General features: G+C 41.2%; 1 protein-coding gene across 1 annotated transcript; it reads left to right on the top strand.

The window, feature by feature from the left end:
* The first annotated feature begins 9,091 nt into the window (after nucleotides 1-9,091).
* Nucleotides 9,092-13,625, top strand: LOC100488761 (protein kinase C theta type). The gene is made up of 8 exons (XM_018097159.2): nucleotides 9,092-9,234; nucleotides 9,505-9,672; nucleotides 9,761-9,852; nucleotides 10,465-10,527; nucleotides 10,743-10,881; nucleotides 11,394-11,585; nucleotides 12,099-12,227; nucleotides 13,039-13,625. The coding sequence occupies exons 1-8, from the start codon at nucleotides 9,109-9,111 to the stop codon at nucleotides 13,150-13,152; spliced, it is 1,023 nt and encodes a 340-aa protein (XP_017952648.2). The 5' UTR covers nucleotides 9,092-9,108; the 3' UTR covers nucleotides 13,153-13,625.
* Nucleotides 13,626-19,961: the final 6,336 nt, after the last annotated feature.

Genomic DNA, 19,961 nt, shown 5'->3' with positions numbered 1-19,961 from the left:
ATCAGTGTTTGCAGATGACACAAAACTCTGCAAAACTCTGCAGACCAGTCAATTCTATCCAGGATGTGACATCCCTGCAGCAGGATCTTGACCAACTGGCAATCTGGGCAGCTAAGTGGCAGATGAGATTTAATGTGGATAAATGTAAGGTCATGCACCTGGGATGTAAAAATATGCAAGCCCCGTATAACCTTAATGGGACTGCACTAGGCAAATCCATAATGGAGAAGGATCTTGGAGTCCTTGTAGATAATAAACTTGGCTGTAGCAAGCAATGCCAGGCAGCAGCTGCAAGGGCAAACAAGGTTCTGAGCTGTATTAAAAGGGGTATAGATTCACGGGAGGAGGGGGTTATTCTTCCCCTTTACAGAGCACTGGTAAGGCCCCATCTAGAATATGCTGTTCAGTTTTGGTCTCCAGTGCTCAAACGGGACATTATTGAGCTAGAGAGGGTCCAGAGAAGGGCAACTAAGCTGGTAAAGGGTATGGAAAGTCTCGGTTATGAAGAAAGACTGGCCAAGTTGGGTCTGTTTACACTGGAGAAGAGGCGCTTAAGAGGTGACATGATAACTATGTATAAATATATAAGGGGATCATATAATAACCTCTCTAATGTTTTATTTACCAGTAGGTCCTTCCAACGGACACGAGGGCACCCACTCCGTTTAGAAGAAGGGAGGTTCCATTTAAATATTCGGAAAGGATTTTTTACAGTGAGAGCTGGGAAGTTGTGGAATTCCCTCCCCGAATCAGTCGTACTGGCTGATACATTATATAGCTTTAAGAAGGGGCTGGATGGATTCTTAGCAAGTGAGGGAATACAGGGTTATGGGAGATAGCTCTTAGTACAAGTTGATACAGGGACTGGTCCGATTGCCATCTTGGAGTCAGGAAGGAATTTTTTCCCCTCTGAGGCAAATTAGAGAGGCTTCAGATGGGGTTTTTTGCCTTCCTCTGGATCAACTTGTAGTTAGGCAGGTTAGGTATAGGCATTATGGTTGAACTTGATGGACGTATGTCTTTTTTCAACCCAACTTACTATGTTACTATGTAACAATTATTGGCATGAGCTCTTGTTTAGCTCAAAATCAAGGCAAATCAAAACTGGGCGACCACACTTGTACAAATATAATACCAAGCAAGTATTATGTTTAATATATATCAAGTATTTGTTGTAGGGATGTCCAAACTGTGGTCATAAACTAGAACTTTCTTGACTGTCAGTGGGATGCTGGCAGTTCAACAACAGCTGAAGGTCACATAGCTTTTTTTCCCCTCCAGTTGGGGCCCCAGTTCTCCTTCATTGATCAGGAGCCCCTTTTAAATAACCATAGATAAAAGAAGTCAGTGGTAATTCAATGACTTGCAATAAATCATTAGGGCAGAGGTCAACAAACAATGACTGTTTACATACAATTTATGTGATGCTGATTGGAAATAGTTTGTATATTAATGTAATTTACTACATAACTTATATGTTTTCTGTTGTGAACTGCATGTTCTCAAGGTTTTTATGGTTCTTGTGCTATTACTATGTCCAAAATCCCAAGTCATTTGTTATAAAAAATAATTTACCCCCCACTGAAAGAATCCTATAAGTAACCTTGGAGGCAGGGGTCTGTGGGCTTGTGTCTTTACATGGTTTTGAATCTTTTTGTTTTCTACCAAAGTGGTTAAACAGGGAGGTAGCCGGTACCTTTACTATGAAAAATGTCTTGGTATCACAATATATTGTACAGGTATGGGATCCCTTATCCGGTAACCGTTATCCAGAAAGTTCCGAATTACGGAAAGGCCATCTCCCATAGACTCCATTATAAGCAAATAATTCCAGTTTTTAAAGATGATTTCTTTTTTCTCTGTAATAATAAAACATTACCTTGCTCTTAATCCCAACAAAAATATATTTAATCCTTTTCGGAGGCAAAACAATCCTACTGGGTTTATTCAATATTTAAATGATTTAAGTTATGGAGATTCAAATTACGGAAAGATCCCTTATCCGGAAAACCCCAGGTTCCATACCTGTACATTATGGAAAATGAAAAATAATAAAGTACAGTTAAAAAATCATTTATTTAGGACAAGAACAAAGGCAGAAGAGAACTTCCGATGGGAAAATTAAACTTACCCAATCTACATTTGGCTGATTTTAGGCCATTGATCGGGGAGGCCCATTGCGGTCCCCCATACACAGGCAAATAGACTTCCGAATCAGTCTAAATGAATCGACAGCTTAAATCTGCCTGTGTATGGGGACCTTTGTTCTCTCTAATTACGCCACCTGCTTGTATCCCCCAACTTCCCCTCAAGAGCACACACGCGCATGCACGCTCTCATACAGGTTTCGGGGGAAAGTGAGTGGGGGACGTGTCCAATCAGCAGTTTGTCTCAGGTGTCCTTCCTTCTGTACTGGTACTGTAACATGGACCTTGTACATGAACTGATGCAGTATTTAGGTGACTGGATTTGCTGTCAATTAATATCTGATTAATTACAAATTAAATGTGACCTGGGAAGGTAATTGTTCTGTTGCCATACAAATAAAAAGGTCCATGGGCTGCTAATGGAAAGCAAGTTATTATGGCTAATGTCTGTATTTTCATGCTGGTTGAAGAATGCGAGTTTTCATGTGTAACATGTGCAGTGAGAGCTGGATGCCACTGAAGTCCGTGGTATGAAACACAAGCAGTATTGAGTGGTATTTGGCTTTTTTTGTGGGGCGGGTGAAATGCTCCCTGTTTGCGCAGTGACAGGTGAATGCTATTAGTGTCAAAGGCACGTTCAGTTCAGTTTTGATCTTTATTGTGATCTCAACTGCATAAATAACTTACACAGTGGGATGAAATTGTTGAGTTTCAGGCCCAAAAGAGACACGATACACAACACATATTATAACAAAGGGCAGTGATACAGTGTACAACACAGCAATAATGTGCAAAAACAGCAATCCAATTCCGATTTCCCCATGTGCCACCACAATAGATAATAATTTATACAGTTTCTTCTCCCCTGGGCCTGAATTTCAGCTGGTAAAACCCCAGTTGGGTGGCAACCCTACTGCAAGTGCTGTGTGCAAAGTGTAATTCCGGGTGCAACTCACCATTTTTATTACCAAGAAGTTTTATCCAACGATTCCAATGTTATTGTGACCAAAAAGGGTAAGTTGCTTCCAATGCAATCAAGGTCAGTGGGACTAAATGCAGGATAATGTAATTTCTCTTAAGGTCCGATGGACTGATTCGGCAACTTATCGGCCCATGTAGGGGCAGAAACGAGGGGCCTGCCCAACCGATATCTGGCCTAAAATTGGCCAGATATCGAATGGCCAGGTTAGAAAATTCAGTCGGACCGCATCGGCTCGTTGATGCGGTCCCCGAACCGACTGCCCCATTGCCGCCTACATAATTTGATTTTTTGGCCCCAGGGTCAAGCGATTGAATTATTTTTTTTTTTACCTAAAGCCCCCCGATATTGCCCACCCGTAGGTGGGGATATCGGGTGAAGATCCGCTCGCTTGGTGACATCGCCAAGCGAGCGGATCTGCCCGTGTATGGGCAGCTTTAGAGTCCAAATTCTGATTCTTTAGGTGCAATTCTGACTGGGATAGTGACGCAAAATATAAAAAAAGCGTCTCCACAACCCCCCGAAAATTAAAAAATTTAAACTTCTGTTGGAATTCTGTTTTATCAACACAGAGTTTTGCAACCACAATAGTTGGGATCAGTGAGTTTATCACTTGTGAGAAGCTAGTCTATCTTACATTTCATTGCATAAGGCATAAGGTATTTTGCTGCACATGTAAATAGGCAGGTTAGAGTCTAGTTGCATATTAGGTCTAGAAAGGTTTCAAAGGAAAATATATATTTCACCATATTGCTGCTTTGCTTTTTACAAATGGCATGTTCATTGTCTTGGTACTGAGTAGGTCTGAGCAACGATTTATAGCTTCTTTATGCTGATTTAAAAGAAGTATTTTTTAAAGCCCCGACCGGACAGATGAAAACATTTCAGTGGCACTCGTGCCATGTGTACTTTCTAGAAGTGAATGTAACTAGGTACTATAGTGCCACGAGATGTGTTTGGCTGTTTGCATGTGACCATTAATCTTAGGGAATTTATTTACAAATTGCCAAGCGTTTGAACCGGAGTCTTCAGAACCTTAAATGCAGTTATCTTCCATTGGAGCTGTATGCCTGCTCTGTTGGTTTCACACATTCCTGGATGCTTTTTATTCAGGAGAAATAATTGCTCCCAGACATACTCGTGGCCAGTCTGGATGTTGTCAGCCCCATTTAACCTCCCTGGAAGATCACTGAAGCATGCAATTAGCTCTCTGACATGTCAGGTCAAGACACTGGGGCTTGCTTGTCCTGTATCATGGTTCTTATACTTTCCCATGTCCGTTCTTATACTTTCCCAGTATGGACCTGCTTGTTTTGCCTTCTGTGGCAGACCTGCTCTGATTTATTATGTACTTTGCTGACTGATTCTTTTGCAGTCCTAATATTTGTTTTATAATTGCACATGAAGAATTTCCAGGCACCTAGAGTTCTGAAGATGCCAGTGTAGATTCTCATTCATGTTATCAACCTGTCCTACCCAAGATTTATATCCATCAGGGGTTGAATTTGTTGAATACCAACAAATGGGGGCCTGTTTATACTTCTACTTGTCTACTTTTCTTGTTTTGGCACCATTCTATACCAGCCTGGTGGCCTTATTTTATGCTCTTTTAAGCATAAGCTCTTTAATTGCATGTCTTCTGCCTATCTTTATATCTATATTTGTTTTTAAGTGGAGGGTCTTTTGGTGATATAGTCTGTATCATCACCTCCTTGCAATGCTAGGTCCTAGGACACTATTTACCTGTAGTTTATAGAGGTGTCTCATGTGTATCTAGGTAGGTTTCTCCCACAGTTCAAAAACATATTGCTAGGTTAATTGGTTCCTGATGAAATTAACTTTCTTTTAACATGCTCTGTAAAGACAATTATGCTCTAAAAATACAATGCAGAAAGGTTACCCCATGTGCAACCGTAGCTTCAACGGGTGGCTGCAAAAGATGAGAGGACTTCTAGTTGGAGGATGAGATCACAATTTCCCAGAGACTGAAGGAATACCTTTTGTTTACCAGTTGAAAACCCTGGATGATGCTTTACATATTACAGAAATTATTATATTGTAATTATTTAATGATGTGGCAGTTATTTATGGGTATTGCTGTCTTTATGTTCTGTACAGTCTTTATGTCATGTTTGCATATGTGAAACAGTTGGACTACTATAAGCAGTGGACAGACCATAAGTAATATAACTTGGTGTGGATTTGCTGTGATAAATGATGTGAGTACAGTAAACTTAGTTACTCCATTACACAAGGGTAATTTGGCAATAGAATAATGTTTGGGTGCATGTGTGCCCTAGTTGTGTTCTTTATGGTATGTAATCCATATTTAATGACACAACACACAGACTGCAAGTAGCCAGGTTCAAACTGCTGATTCTTCAACTGTAAGAATCCAAGCATTCTATTCTTTGCACATTGTATCACTGAGGGAGAAAATAGAAAGGCTAAAGGTTTAGGAACTCAAAAATGTAAAATATGTCATATACATTCCACGGTATTTTACTATTTCCCAGGAAAAGTAGAAGGACAGCTGTTGACAGGGGACTCTGACCTAGCCAGGCCTGGGTTCAACTACTTTGTCAACTCCTTGTGACCTTCTTCAGGTCTATTAAAGGGATACTGTTGCCACTTAATTGCCCCTTTTTATAATTCAGTTACACAATTGTTACACATGTGCTAATACTGCATTTTAAAAGTTTAATGGCTGTTGGTTATTAGGCCTTTACTTAGCCCTTATAAGCAAGCTAAAGACCACTCCAGGCAACAGTCTAGTAAATGTAATAAGTCTTCTAGATAAAGGGGGCTTGATCCTCTTTGTTTTGTAAGACACTTAATCTGTTTCCAAGTATATATCTAGAACCCCTGTCATCAAGCAAAAACTTTTTTTTTTAAAATAAATTGATTTCTGGTAAATCTGATGACAACTTCCCTGTTGCATCATATTTCCCTTTAAATAAAGGAGCTAAGGAAATGGTCTAAGGCATATGTGTCAAGCTGGCGGGCCGCGGGCCAAATCCGGCCCGGCATGTAATTGTATCCGGCCTGCGGGGTTGGCGCACGCATTCGCCGTCACGGACAGAGAGAGCTGGCGGGAGAAACCGGCACAGCGCAGCTGACACAGGTACATGGGGGAAATATGGTGGCTGCTGGCACAGGTACATGGGGGCAATATGATGGCTGCTGGCACAGGTACATGGGGGTAATATGATGGCTGCTGGCACAGGTACATGGGGGTAATATGGTGGCTGCTGGCACAGGTACATGGGGCAATATGATGGCTGCTGGCACAGGTACATGGGGGTAATATGATGGCTGCTGGCACAGGTACATGGGGCAATATGATGGCTGCTGGCACAGGTACATGGGGCAATATGGCTGCTGGCACAGGTACATGGGGCAATATGGCTGCTGGCACAGGTACACGGGGCAATATGGCTGCTGGCACAGGTACATGGGCAATATGGCTGCTGGCACAGGTACATGGGGGCAATATGATGGCTGCTGGCACAGGTACATGGGGCAATATGATGGCTGCTGGCACAGGTACATGGGGGCAATATGGTGGCTGCTGGCATAGGTACATGGGGGTAATATGATGGCTGCTGGCACAGGTACATGGGGCAATATGATGGCTGCTGGCACAGGTACATGGGGGCAATATGATGGCTGCTGGCACAGGTACATGGGGCAATATGGCTGCTGGCACAGGTACATGGGGTAATATGGCTGCTGGCACAGGTACACGGGGCAATATAGCTGCTGGCACAGGTACATGGGCAATATGGCTGCTGGCACAGGTACATGGGGGCAATATGATGGCTGCTGGCACAGGTACATGGGGGCAATATGATGGCTGCTGGCACAGGTACATGGGGCAATATGGCTGCTGGCACAGGTACACGGGGCAATAATAGGCCGCTGGCACAGGTACATGGGGCAATAATATGGCTGCTGGCACAGGTACATGTTCGGCCCGTGACCTAAAGTGTCTTTTGAATTTTGGCCCCCTGTGCAATTGAGTTTGACACCCCTGTTTTAAGGTATTTGTCAACTTCGTTTGAGCTTGGGCAGGTCTCACTGGGAGCTTAAACCAAACCATTTCTGGGCAAGCAGAGACATACAAAAACAGTGCAAAAATGCCCCTCATACAGAGGGAATGTGGGCACCTCCTGGGTAACACAAGGTGCTAAAGAGTGCTGTATTTACTACTTATGTATGGCCTATTACATACTGGGCTCCCATGTGCCTGACAGTTCTACGCTTTACAGATTGCACTGGCCAAAGCCCCAGTGGGCCCTGCACCCTCGGTCCGACCCTAGTCCTAATGGCTGATATTCATGTATGTCTCTTGTTGCTAGAAGAAGGACTATATGGCATCTTAAATTTAATTTACTGCACAACATTTTTAGGGCCCCAAGGTAAAGGTAAAGTCAATGGCACTGGTAGTCTGTAAATTATGAGCAAATACTGCTGATTTTATGATCTATTCTACACAGTTTAGGCCTGGGAACCCAGGGCAACATACATACACACATTTACCTATAAATAGTTGATAAAATATACATATTTATTATTATATAGGATACATCTTGTAATTCTGAAGGTCAAGTCCAAGTTCCTTGAAATGTATTATTAGCAAGTATTTAAAAAGCGCCAACACATTCCACAGCACTGGACAATAATTGGGTGTATATATTAAACATACAAGAATACATGCGGCACAAGAACAACCAATACAAGAGGTAAAGAGGACCCTGCCCAAAAGAGCTTAGTTATGCTTTATTATCTATGAATGTTATAGAAAGCAATCTGTCAGTTTCTTACAATTATGTGCCTCTATCTGCCCTGAGATTTAACTATTCCTCTGATTTCTGCTGTCAGTGATTATAAGCCTAGATTGTTGCTAATGGTACATGCTTCTGCTGCTGGTGGCATGTCTCACTGCTGGTAGTCACATGCTCCTCCGTGGGTATCTGTTGGTCGTAACGCGACACCCCTGCCTTAACTGTTGTCTACATACTCAGCCCAACTGCCATTTGGTGATAGTGAAGAGGAGATAGAGAGTGCCAGAGAGTTCAACGGTTGATGCGAAAAAAGAAGACAAAAGAAGACATTTGGATACAATAAAAGGAGAAGAAGGAAGGTGAAGATGGAGGTGAGAAGAAAGAAGAGGAAAAAAAGGAGCCAGACTCCAGAAGAAAAGGAACCTCTACAGGATAAAGGCTGCATGGAGAAGAAGGCTAAGAATCAAGATGGGGAAGTCTTTCCAACTGACAAACCCAACCTAAAAGAGAAGACCAGCCATGATGAAAATATGAAGATGAGTCCGTGTGGGGAGAAGCCCCCTGAAGATGGGACCAATAAAAGGAAAAGGTCTAAAAAACCAACAGAGAAGAAAAAGGACAGCCAAGAAGAAAGAAAAAGCCTCTCAGATGAGACCAGCAAACCTGAGAGCAAGAAGAGGAAGAAGGATAAAGAACAAAAAAATGAAAAGAAAACCAGCTCAGAAGATCTTCAAAGCAGCAGTTATGGAAGGAGTAAGGAGCAGGAAGACAACAAGGAGAAAAAAAGACCAAGGAGCCCAGATCTGTTAGAAGGCAAGGGGAATATGTTATTCATTTTCTCTTATACATTTAACTGCCAAAAATGGTCACATGCTTGTTCTGTTGGAGGGGGAGACAAAAAATCCATCCCTCTGCTTTGTGAAATTCTTCTATAGATTTATAAGTTTCAAAGTTTGCCCAAGAGCAGTAACCCATAGAAATCAATCAGCATGTATATTTTGTATAACCCTAAATACCTTGTAGGAAGGTCCCAGTTCTGTGTTGTCACTCACTCAGTATTCCGCTTGGATAAAGATTCTTACTCTGAATGTGGGTGCTTGCCTTAGCTAAGACTAAAGGTTATTGGGGTACATAAATGGAAATATTTATGGAAATGTGCTATGTATAACATATTTTGATATGAGCTTTTGACTTAATGTGTTTGATCCCACAAGATGAAAGTGCAAAGAAGAAATCCCGTGTGGAAGGGAGAAGGCCACCCCCCCTCGACATACGGAGTTACAAATTCCATCGAAAGCTGGGAGAAGGCAGCGGTGGAAAGGTGAGTGAGGGGCCTCCCAATATGGAAATCTCTTCTGTAATCTGGTATTAAACTGTGCAGAAATATGAGGGAAATCAAGCACTTGGCAGTGTCATTAAATATTCCCATTGGGCAAGTCTAAGGAAATAACTTAAAGTTGATATAATTAATTATTTCAGGTCATTGTCTCCAAATGACCTTTCCTTAAGCAACTAACATGGCTCCTTCTGGGCACTATTCTTACAGCCATTCAAGAAATTGTAATATTTAACCTCTTTTGTCTGTTCTTAGGTGATGTTGGCATCATTTGCACCAAAGAAACAGCTCGTGGCAATTAAGATAGTGCCGAAAAAACCAAACAGGTGCAACTATCCGTGGATCAGTATGGAGGCATGGCTCTCGAAGATCGCCAGAGAATGCCCCTTTCTGTGCCACTCACATGCCACATTCCAGTCCAAGGTAGGGAACACTGTTTGTATTGCCACATAATCCTTGCTTTGTTGGTCAGTTCTGGCTTATGCCTTTGCCATTTGCTCATTTGTTTTAGGCCCAAGCCTTCTTTGTGCTGGAGTATGCCGGTGGGGGGACGCTGTACAGGATGATTTCCCGTAAAAAAAATTTACCAACGAAGAGCATCCAGTAAGTGATAAGATTCTTCTTGTAGAGGAACATACAGACAAAAGTGTATGATACTCATTTATCAACAGTGGGTAAATATGCACATGGCCTGTAACCCATTGCGACCAATCAGTGATTGGCTTCTTTTTGGCCAGCTGCATGTAGAACATTAAATGCAACAATATGATTGGTTGCCACAGGTTACTGTCCAATTTACAATGGAAATTTACAAGGGATTATCTAACATATAGGCACCCACCTATGAATTAGACTCTTCTTGTTCTTTAAACATGTATACAGGTAAACAGGTAGTTCACCTTAGCCATTCATAAATTGTTACTTTTTATTAATTAACTTTCTATTCAGACTTCTCTGATTCATTTTCCAGACTCTCTTTCACACCACTGCCTAGTTGCTAGGGTAATTTGGATCCTAGCAACCAAACTGGAGAGCTGCTGAACAAAAAGCAATTTAAAACAATTTAAAACAATTTAAAATCCACAAAAAATAAAGACCAATTGCAGCCTCTCTTGGAATATCACTTTCTACATCATACTAAAGGTTAATTTTAATGTAAAGAAAAACTTAAATATTTAGATTAAATGTGTATGATACAGAGATTGTTTTTTGCAGGTTCTACACTGCAGAGATGGTGGTTGCCCTACAGTTTCTGCACTCCAATGGCATCATCCATCGGTCAGTACAATCTCAGTTCTCTCCTCTAGAATATTATGTATTTGTTCTTTTCTTTTTAATACTTTGCTTCATTGTTTCTAGGTTATCTTATACCAAAAATATCTATTTTAGTTGTCTTTTAATTTACTTCTTCCAACACCCCTGACCATCATTCTCAGAACTTTACTCAGTTACAGTATATTGTACATTCATTGTCCCCCATGCGTATGTTGCAGTGATCTCAAGCCTGACAACATCTTGGTGGATAACGACGGACACATCAAGATCTGCGACTTCGGCATCGCTGCTGCAGGAATGTTCGCCGGATGGAAGATCAGGGGATTGGCAGGAACACCTGGATACCGTGCCCCAGAGGTCAGAATTTTTCTTTATAACAAAATGTATACACAGTGGCATTAATATCTCTTTCCACCATATATAATTAAAGGCATTAAGTTTTCCCAGGACCAGTAACCAATAGCAACCAATAAGATGTTTGCTTTAATACAGGTGACCAGTAAATTATACCTTTAGACTGGTTGCTATGGGTTACTGCTCCTGGGCAAAATTAGTACCTTTTACAACATAATCCCCTTGACAACTTTGCTCTGTCCTTTAGGCCATTTTACTATAAATTTTAACCCTACAATAGAACATTTTGATAATATAAACAAGAAAGGGAAAAAAATGCCCCAATCAGTCAGAATATACAAAGGGGTCCAAACCTTCACCTTTTATATATTCCCTAGGTTATTGGCCCTCATTTAGAAAAGTGTGTTTTTCCCCGTTTACGTTAGATTTAAGAACCAATTACAAATGCAATTTCACTGTATTTAATGTAACTGTGTTTCTATTACCCTGAAATAATTAGTTCTTTTTTTCTAAAGATGTTGTCATTGGAGGCGTACGACGCTGGAGCGGACTGGTGGTCGCTTGGTGTCATCATGTACGAAATGGCCACTGGAAGGAAGCCATTTGTCCCGTCACTTGATCCTGCTAAGGAGTTTTTGGATATGAAGCTGACAAAGGTTGATTATCCAAGTCACATGAGCCAGGAAATGCTGGACCTTCTGCCAAAGGTCAGTAGGAACAATTACACACTGGGAAGTGAATTCATTGACTAGTTGCACTGCTTGCTGCTTTTGCACATTTAATATCTGGGGTCAGGTACATTGGGGCAGTATTTCTTTCAAGCAGAATGAATATATTCCATGGCCTCCCCTCCTCTACTGAGTTATATTTGGTTTCATTCCATACCACATGGCACTTATTCCCTGTGCATTTATATATATTTATTGCATTTATTCATTATAACACTTGTCCTCCCTGTGTGTAATTTTGCATATTGTAAGATTGTACAGCACTGCGTACCCTTGTGGCGCTTTATAAATGAAGTTATACATAAATACCGATGTACACAGTGCTCTTATTTCAATTTAGAGGGATAAATGTAGATACATTTTCTGGCCACTAAAATTTCTGGAAGAGCTGGAGTTTAACCACAGCCCTTGCATTGAACAGCCCTCTATGGCTGAATGGTGCCTGACTAAACATCTATTTTATTCAGATAAATGTTCATGTTTTTTTTTAAGCTTCTGGAGATGGACAATAACAACCGTTTAGGAGTAAATGGGAACATCAGGGAACACCAATTCTTTGCCGGAATCAACTGGAGTGAGCTTGAAAAGAGAACAACTCAGACACCTTTCAAGCCCAAAATTGTAAGTATATGGCTACCGCAATCAAAGGCACGCGTCTCCCCATGTTGGTTACCACCCCCTTTGATGTTGCTCACAGTGTCCTCACAGTAGGTGCCCATTTTTAAATCTTTGGCTTGGAGACAGGTTTTACTCCAAAAGGGGCCTCCTTCAGGCCAGCAGTTCACATGGGGCTACCAAATAGCCAATCACATCCCTTATTTTGCATCCTCAATTAACTTTTCATTAATGTATGGTTCACTGTTTTTTAAATCTGAGTGTGACTCACAAGTAAAAGTGGTGGGGGATCCCTGGCTTAACTTTTGCCATATCTCATCTCTACAACATCTACATGTAAGCGTATTGCACCACTGACAGCAGGGAAGGCTAAGTTTCTATTTGGGGAGGCCAATAGGCTGTTTGCTTTATTGGAGCTTTTTGTAGAATTTCATAGGCGGCAGTTGTTTTTTTGCAGAGACTGAGCCTCCATATACCTTTTTATGTCATTTTTTTCTTCTGTGCATTCAGCTCATGCTATTTGAAGGACATAAATACTTGAACCTTCTAAACATTTTCAGGGATATTCCCTTAATTGACAATAAGCAGGTTGGCAATTGACTGCTGAATTGAGAAACTTATTATGTCCCTATTCCATGAATTTTCCTGTTACCATGAAGTAAGGAACCTTCTTAAACATACTGTGCAGAATTTTAAAGTCATACATACAAAACATACACATCATACAAAAATATGTGCCCATATTGTAGAATATGTCATGTTCATGCTTAAAAATTAAATACTATAATGCAACTAAGTGTTTGCATTCTTTGTATAGCAACCAGCAGATAAATTAAAAGAAATTAAACCAGGATTCTGTGCTGAGACCTCCGAGGAAAATAAGCTAGAAGACTTTACCTATGTGGATTACAACTGGAATTGGCAGGAGTAAAGCATTTTCTGTGCTCATGGGGACTAACATCAAACTCCCTGTGCAACAAGTGATGGGGGCAACATACCAACAAACCAAATTCCATCTATGGCATCAGATCTGCCATCAACTGCAAGTGTTTGCCTGTATAGCCAACTACATCAGCCCCACATGGGATCCTAGACAGAAAGAAGAGGCAACTTGAAGAAGAAGACATCGTGGGAGGCCAGAAGAGCTGCGAGCTGGATTTTGGGCAAAGTCCCACAGACCCTTGGATAAGGGTAAACATCTCTACTGAACATACAGTGCACTTATGGTAAGGCAGTGCACTGTTAATTAACATCGTTCAGTATATTTCAATTTCTATTTATATAAGGTAAGGTAAATAAGCTTTCTTTCTTTTCTATCTTCTCTCCTTTCCCATTCTGCTACCATTTTCTTCTTCCATGTATTTCTTCATATGGTAAGTCAATAGATAGCATAAGTTTAATGTTAGGATTATTTCTTATTGTCTGTTCTTCTCTTTTTTCTCTAACCCTTTTCACTTTTAATATAAGTTAAGCAAAAAAAAAACAAAAAAAAAAAACAAAAAAAAACCCATAGATAGGATAAGTTATATAGGAATAGGAATGTTGGACTTTTTTCTTTCTCATCTTGTATGCTCTCCTGTTTTTTTTCCATCTGTAGTTTGGGTGAATTTGGGATAGGGGTACTATAAAGTTTATAGGAATAGAATGTATGAATGGAAGTGAATGTGCGTGAATGCAGATAGGGACCCACTGCACCAATTTAGAAGGTGAACATAGTTGACCTTTTGATTGGCTGCAAGTTAAATTTATATTACTATTAAAATGTAGATGTAAATGTATGAGGCGGTCTGTACCTTGTGCCTCTTTAACCCAGTAGGAGGGAGAAATAATGCAGCAGATGGAGCTGCAGCTGTAGGCCCCTTTTTTTCTAAAAATAAGCCCATCAGAGGTATGAATGTGATTGGTGAAGAGTTTAGGGATACTTAGGGTTTAGGATCAAAGGAATCTGAACAGACTAGGCAGAGCTGTATGTCCCTAAATGCTGCCTAGCCTCCGCTCCCTCCTTCCCCTCCCGGCCATGAACCATATATTAGGCAAGATAAATAGGCCCACACTGTTGATCCAGGGATTTGTCCGATTGCCATTTTGGAGTCAGGAAGGAATTTTTGCCCCATCTGAAGCCAACTGGAGATGGCTTCCGATGGGGTTTTTTGCCTTCCTCTGGATTATCTAGATGTTAGGTAAATTTAAACTGATGGACACGCTCACCCTCAATTACTATGTAACAGTGTCCTTAATCCAATCATAGGGCCCCATCCACGTGTCTCATTTTAACTCCTTACTAGGTAAGGAACTAGGGAGGGGGGTGGTAATTATATAGTTAGTAAGTGGGGAGTGGAATCCCAGTCCCAACTACAATGACCATGGGATTTGCCACAGAAATAAGAAGATAGAGAAGATAGTGAATGAATGAGTGAGAGAATGTGGATGTAAAGAGTGTGTGTATTATTGTAGGGATCCAAATGGGGAACGTCTGTTCCTGACACCTCCCAGTCTGAACTGAGGAGGAAGGGTTTCATGATGGCTTATATTAGCCAGAGCCTGGGTAGATAGGGAACTATTGCAGCAAATGATAGGGTGAGCCATTTGCTGCAATAGGTGTGTGAATGGACAGTAACATGGTTGAAGCCTTGACGTGGCGTTACTGCTCACATGTATACCATGTGCCAATTCAACCAACTAGGAGAGCTGGAATAGAAAATATCACAAGGAGAGAAAAATGTTCAAACTTGATACGTGATGGAAATATAAAAAAACAGATTTATTGCTTGTACACTGGAGCATTATCTAAAAATGCCCATAGTTCAGTGTAAAAATAAACCTAGATAGAAATATAGGCTGCATAGGCGGCAGCCTGCACCTCCCAGTCCAACCCTGTGAGTGGGTGAGTTTAAACTTGCCGAAGGACCAATTCCACATGCACAAGCCAGAAAAAGAATTGTTTAACTCTTTAGTTGCAATAGAATGTAGTCTGTCTGGGCCAGTGGCTCAAATTAATGTATAATATCCCCCAATGTGAATTCTATCTGCTTTAGATAAGTACTACACAACATTTTACTAGCTTTAACCTCTTTCCTGCCAGCTGAAAAAAACAAAAGTTAGCTCATAATATACCAGGTGTGCCATGAGCGTGAATACCTTTATAGCACTACATACACCCCTCTGAGAAGTTTGTGTCAGTGTAATATAGGGAGCAGAAATTGCACAGTGTGTAAGATAACAGTAAAGTGACTGTGCAGATCTAGAGGGTGCAAAAGAGTCACTTTTTAATAAAGTTTTGTCTTTGATGAAGAACTTAGAGCTCCAAAATCCGTAGGGTTCTGAAATATTGGTCCTTTATTTGAGTATTTTTTTTGCCAACAAAGTCAGTAAATGTTTGATAAAGAGAATAAAGTACAGTCGCCATTGATCCCTGGTAAGGCCTCATCTTGAATATGCAGTGCAGATTTGGGGTCCAGTGCTCATGGTGCTTCCCATTTATGTTACCTTTTAGAATGTTATAGAATGTCCTGTCCCTAGTAACTTTTCATTATTTATTTGCATATATATATTTTAATTATATGCATTCCTCTTTTTCCTCCTCTAGTTTTCATTAGGGGCCACTGACGCCAGAAGCCAAAAACCTATTGATCTCTGGGTCCACAATTTTATTGTTATTTTTTATTACTTATCTCCCTATTTAGACCATATATTATTTCTCTTCAGTCAACGCCAACCTAGACCTGATCCCCACCAGTGCTCCCCTGCTGAGCTCCCTCCCCTGATCACGCCTGCAATAAAAATGGACAGACAGAGTGGGAGCCCATAATTATAAAGGGTGATCTGCAGTGGAGAGGGTCAAGGAAGGGAGAAATTTATAGGTCTTTACAAATTTACTAGCAAGTACACTGCTGGTAAATTTGTAATACTGGTGCGGTCCTAGATGGTGATTTACCGGCTAAGCTGCTTAAATACAGGCCAGGTGGCATCCCTACGCCTAGAACGGATTGTTACAACAATAGTTGCAAGTTCAACATTAGGGGGCTGATTCAAAATTCGAGTTTGTTCTTTTCACAATTTGAGAAAAAACGCAGGGAAAAAATGCGAATGTTACTAAACTCAGGGCCGCTGCTGGCCAAATGGGTGCCCTAAGCAGAAATTTACTTTTGTGCCCCCTCCCCCAAATATTACGGAAGTAAAAATAAAATAACACACAGTGCCCCCAATTGCCCGCATAGACAATGCCCCCATAGTAAGTGCCCCCAATAGCCCCCATAGACAATGCCCCCATAGTAAGTGCCCCCAATTGCCCCCATAGATTGATTGAACTATCCGGGACAGCAGGATGCGATATAAAAACCGGCGGGACAGTGTTGGGGGTATGTTATAATATATAAAAATGTTTTTTTTTGGAGCAGCTGGGATGGTGCCCCCCTGGGAGTTAGTGCCCTATGCAGACTGAGTACTCTGCTTATAGGGAGCGGCGGCCCTGACTAAACTCAAGAATATTCTTAAAAACCACAAATAGTCGGTATTTATTAAAGAAAATAAAAATCCTCTAAAAGTCGCCAGAAAAAACTCGGTAAGTAAAAGCTGGCAAGGTTCAATAGAACTCAATAAGAATTGTCTCTAACACCTTTATTTATTTATTTTCCCAGTAAAACATTCAAGTTTTTTAACCTCATTGAAAATAAATGAAACAATATCACTTTTTTTTTTCTGAGACAATTCGAGAAGAAAAGTTGCACAAGTTTTATCGCAGGTATTTTTTTTCACAAACTCAAATTTTGATAAATCTGCCCATAACTGTCATTTGAGAAAATTAACAATTAAGTTCAGCCGTGTCCCTTAAAAGTAGAATAAAGCATTATTGATACTGAAAACTGAAAGATATCCTGGAAGAAGGTTTATGGGTTTTGCATTTATGGTAGCCATTTGGTGAGTTAAACAAAACACTTTGAGATTCCTAGGTAACATAGATCAGCCAATAGATCAACCATGCTAAGGCTGCCAAACTGTATCTTCTTATTGCATTCTTTATATTACTTTTCTCTGTGTATTTTTCTTTCTCTTGGTTGTCAGCAGACAGCACCAACAACATTTCTTGCACGTACCTCTTAGCCCATATTGCAGACATAAATGAGTATAATGAAACAGCAAGTTACAATAATTTGACACACTGACATTCTTTAAAAAACTAGACTCATGGCATAAATGTATCTTCATAGAGGGGCATTTGTCTAGAATTACCCTCTGCAGTGATATAACACTGAATTTTGAAGAATGATCTAGGACCCCCGGGTTACTTGACTGGCTACTATACTCCACTATAAAGGCCTAATTATACTCCTTTGTTCAGAAAATGGAAATTTGGAAGCAGTATAGAGACAATTTTATGGAGTGTGTATTGTAGCCTAAAACTAGCTTGGCCTCCTCGAATAGTGTCTTGTTTTACTCTCAGAGTATCAGAATGTTCTTTATTTACTGGTATAAAATGATGATTACTTTACTCAGGCCTTTCCAGAAAACATTGCTTCACTATCACAGACAATGTATTCATACACTTTTTTGGCCTATTGGCAGAATCTGCTTGGAAATTAGACTGAGTAATAGGAATGCTTATAGAGTGATAGCTACCAGCGCCTACCCCCTAGTTGTCTGATGTGGGTTATTTTGTAATTGTAATGCTTTTTATTATTTTAGCCACTCCCTGGAAACTCCAGCAGAGTGTGACTTACATAGGATTCTAGGGCCTTCACAGCTTGAGCAAAAGCTTTATTCCAGTTAGTTATATACAAGTTCAGTATTTGAATTGAGTTGAAAAAAGGATGCTATATACCAGTGCTGTCCAACTTCTGTGGTACCGAGGGCCGGAATTTTTCCGACCTTCGTGGTGGAGGGACGATAATGGAAGCCAGTTTTGACCACTCCCCTTTTTGAAACCGCACCCACTTGAAACCACATTACCATACCCATATTAATGGTTGTAGTACAGCAAAAACCTGCCCTACCCTGCCTGTGTGCCATACTCTGCCTTCCCTACCCTGCCTGTGTGTGCCATACTCTGCCTTCCCTACCCTGCCTGTGTGTGCCACACTCTGCCTTCCCTACCCTGCCTATGTGTGCCATACTCTGCCTTCCCTACCCTGCCTGTGTGTGCCATACTCTGCCTTCCCTACCCTGCCTGTGCGTGCCATACTCTGCCTTCCCTACCCTGCCTGTGTGTGCCATACTCTGCTTGCCCTACCCTGCCTGTGTGTGCCATACTCTGCCTTCCCTACCCTGCCTGTGTGTACCATACTCTGCCTTCCCTACCCTGCCTGTGTGTGCCATACTCTGCCTTCCCTACCCTGCCTGTGTGTGCCATACTCTGCTTGCCCTACCCTGCCTGTGTGTGCCATACTCTGCCTGCCCTACCCTGCCTGTGTGTGCCATACTCTGCTTGCCCTATGCTGTATGGCACACACAGGCAGCATACAGTGACACAATGCTGGCACTGCTCCTACAGTCTGCACAATAACTACTGTATATATTAAAAAACTTTTTAATTGCAGTACCACCTCAGTATATGTTCTTTTTGTAGTGTGCAGGAATTATTTGTGGGTTTCTACTGCTCCTACAGTCTGAGGTGTGAACAGTTGAACAATGGAGGTGATTACAGCCTGAGCCTGAGGTGTGAACACTGCAGGGGGTGAACAATGCAGAGATTAAAAGGTGTGAACAACACAGGGGATTACATATTTAAACAATTCAGGGGGTTTACAGCCTAAATCTGAGGTAAGAACCATGCTGGGGGGGGCAGTTAATCACAGTACTGATACCATTTAAAACTTACACAAGAGTAAGCCATCAAAGCAGCCAGACAGGTGGGGGGCCACACAGAGGGGGGTCGCGGGTTGCATGCGGCCCGCGGGCCGCCAGTTGGACAGCACTGCTATATACAATACAATTATAAGCCACACTCTCTGTTATAATAAGTCTCGTCCTCCAACACTTTCTGGTTTTGCCCAGAGCAAAGTTGTTTGCTATTTTCATCTACTGAACAGTTTGATGGCCACTATGTGAAGATTTACCAGAGAACGGGGCCTGTAGTTTCAGAACAAGTACAAAAATATTTCATTTGGTCCTGGAAAACAATGCTCAAGCTTAATTAGTGTGAACCGATCACCTTTAAAGGACAATAAGAAGATTAATATATATTAAAAGTAAGTCTAAAGGCATTCTTTTTAAGTACTTACTGCATATCTAAATTCCCAGATCCCTGCTTGCTTCTCTGAGATATGGTGCTGGCAGCCTACAGCAGTGTGAAGCCTACAGTGACATCACTGAAATCTCTCTCCCCTTCCTGTATTCCTGTAGGTGCCAGTGGCAGTCTTCCTATTCTCTGAGCATGTGTGTAACTTGATCCTTTCTCCTGTTTTGAGCTACACATGCCCACCAGCCAATCAGAAGCGGATCTGGCAGAGGGGAGGGAATGAAACACATGTGCAGTATGAAGCGTATCTGATATTGGCATTAATGATGGACTTTCCTGCATTTATGGTTAGGGTTTTAGCTGTGGAAAATTGCTTATGCCAGAATAACAGTGCAAAATCATGGGGCATCAATGGCAAATTTATAAAGGTGTGTATTTTCTACCATGACACTCAGTCGCTGTTGCTAATGCTGTTATTTTAAACTATATTATTTTATTTATAGCATAAAAAGGGTCATTCTTTTGTTTAGATATTACATGGTGGTGGGGGAAATACATTAATGTCA

Source organism: Xenopus tropicalis, chromosome 9 (assembly GCF_000004195.4).
Source record: "Xenopus tropicalis strain Nigerian chromosome 9, UCB_Xtro_10.0, whole genome shotgun sequence".
Lineage (NCBI taxonomy): Eukaryota > Metazoa > Chordata > Amphibia > Anura > Pipidae > Xenopus > Xenopus tropicalis.
This window is presented reverse-complemented; position numbering and strand designations above follow the sequence as displayed.

Bases quoted from the DNA above. Each gene is read 5' to 3' on its own strand.
- LOC100488761 (XM_018097159.2), top strand. From the start codon at position 9,109: ATGTGTTTGATCCCACAAGATGAAAGTGCAAAGAAGAAATCCCGTGTG. The intron at 9,673-9,760 runs GTAGGGAACACT...CATTTGTTTTAG, and splicing joins ATGCCACATTCCAGTCCAAG to GCCCAAGCCTTCTTTGTGCT. The intron at 11,586-12,098 runs GTCAGTAGGAAC...TTTTTTTTTAAG, and splicing joins TGCTGGACCTTCTGCCAAAG to CTTCTGGAGATGGACAATAA.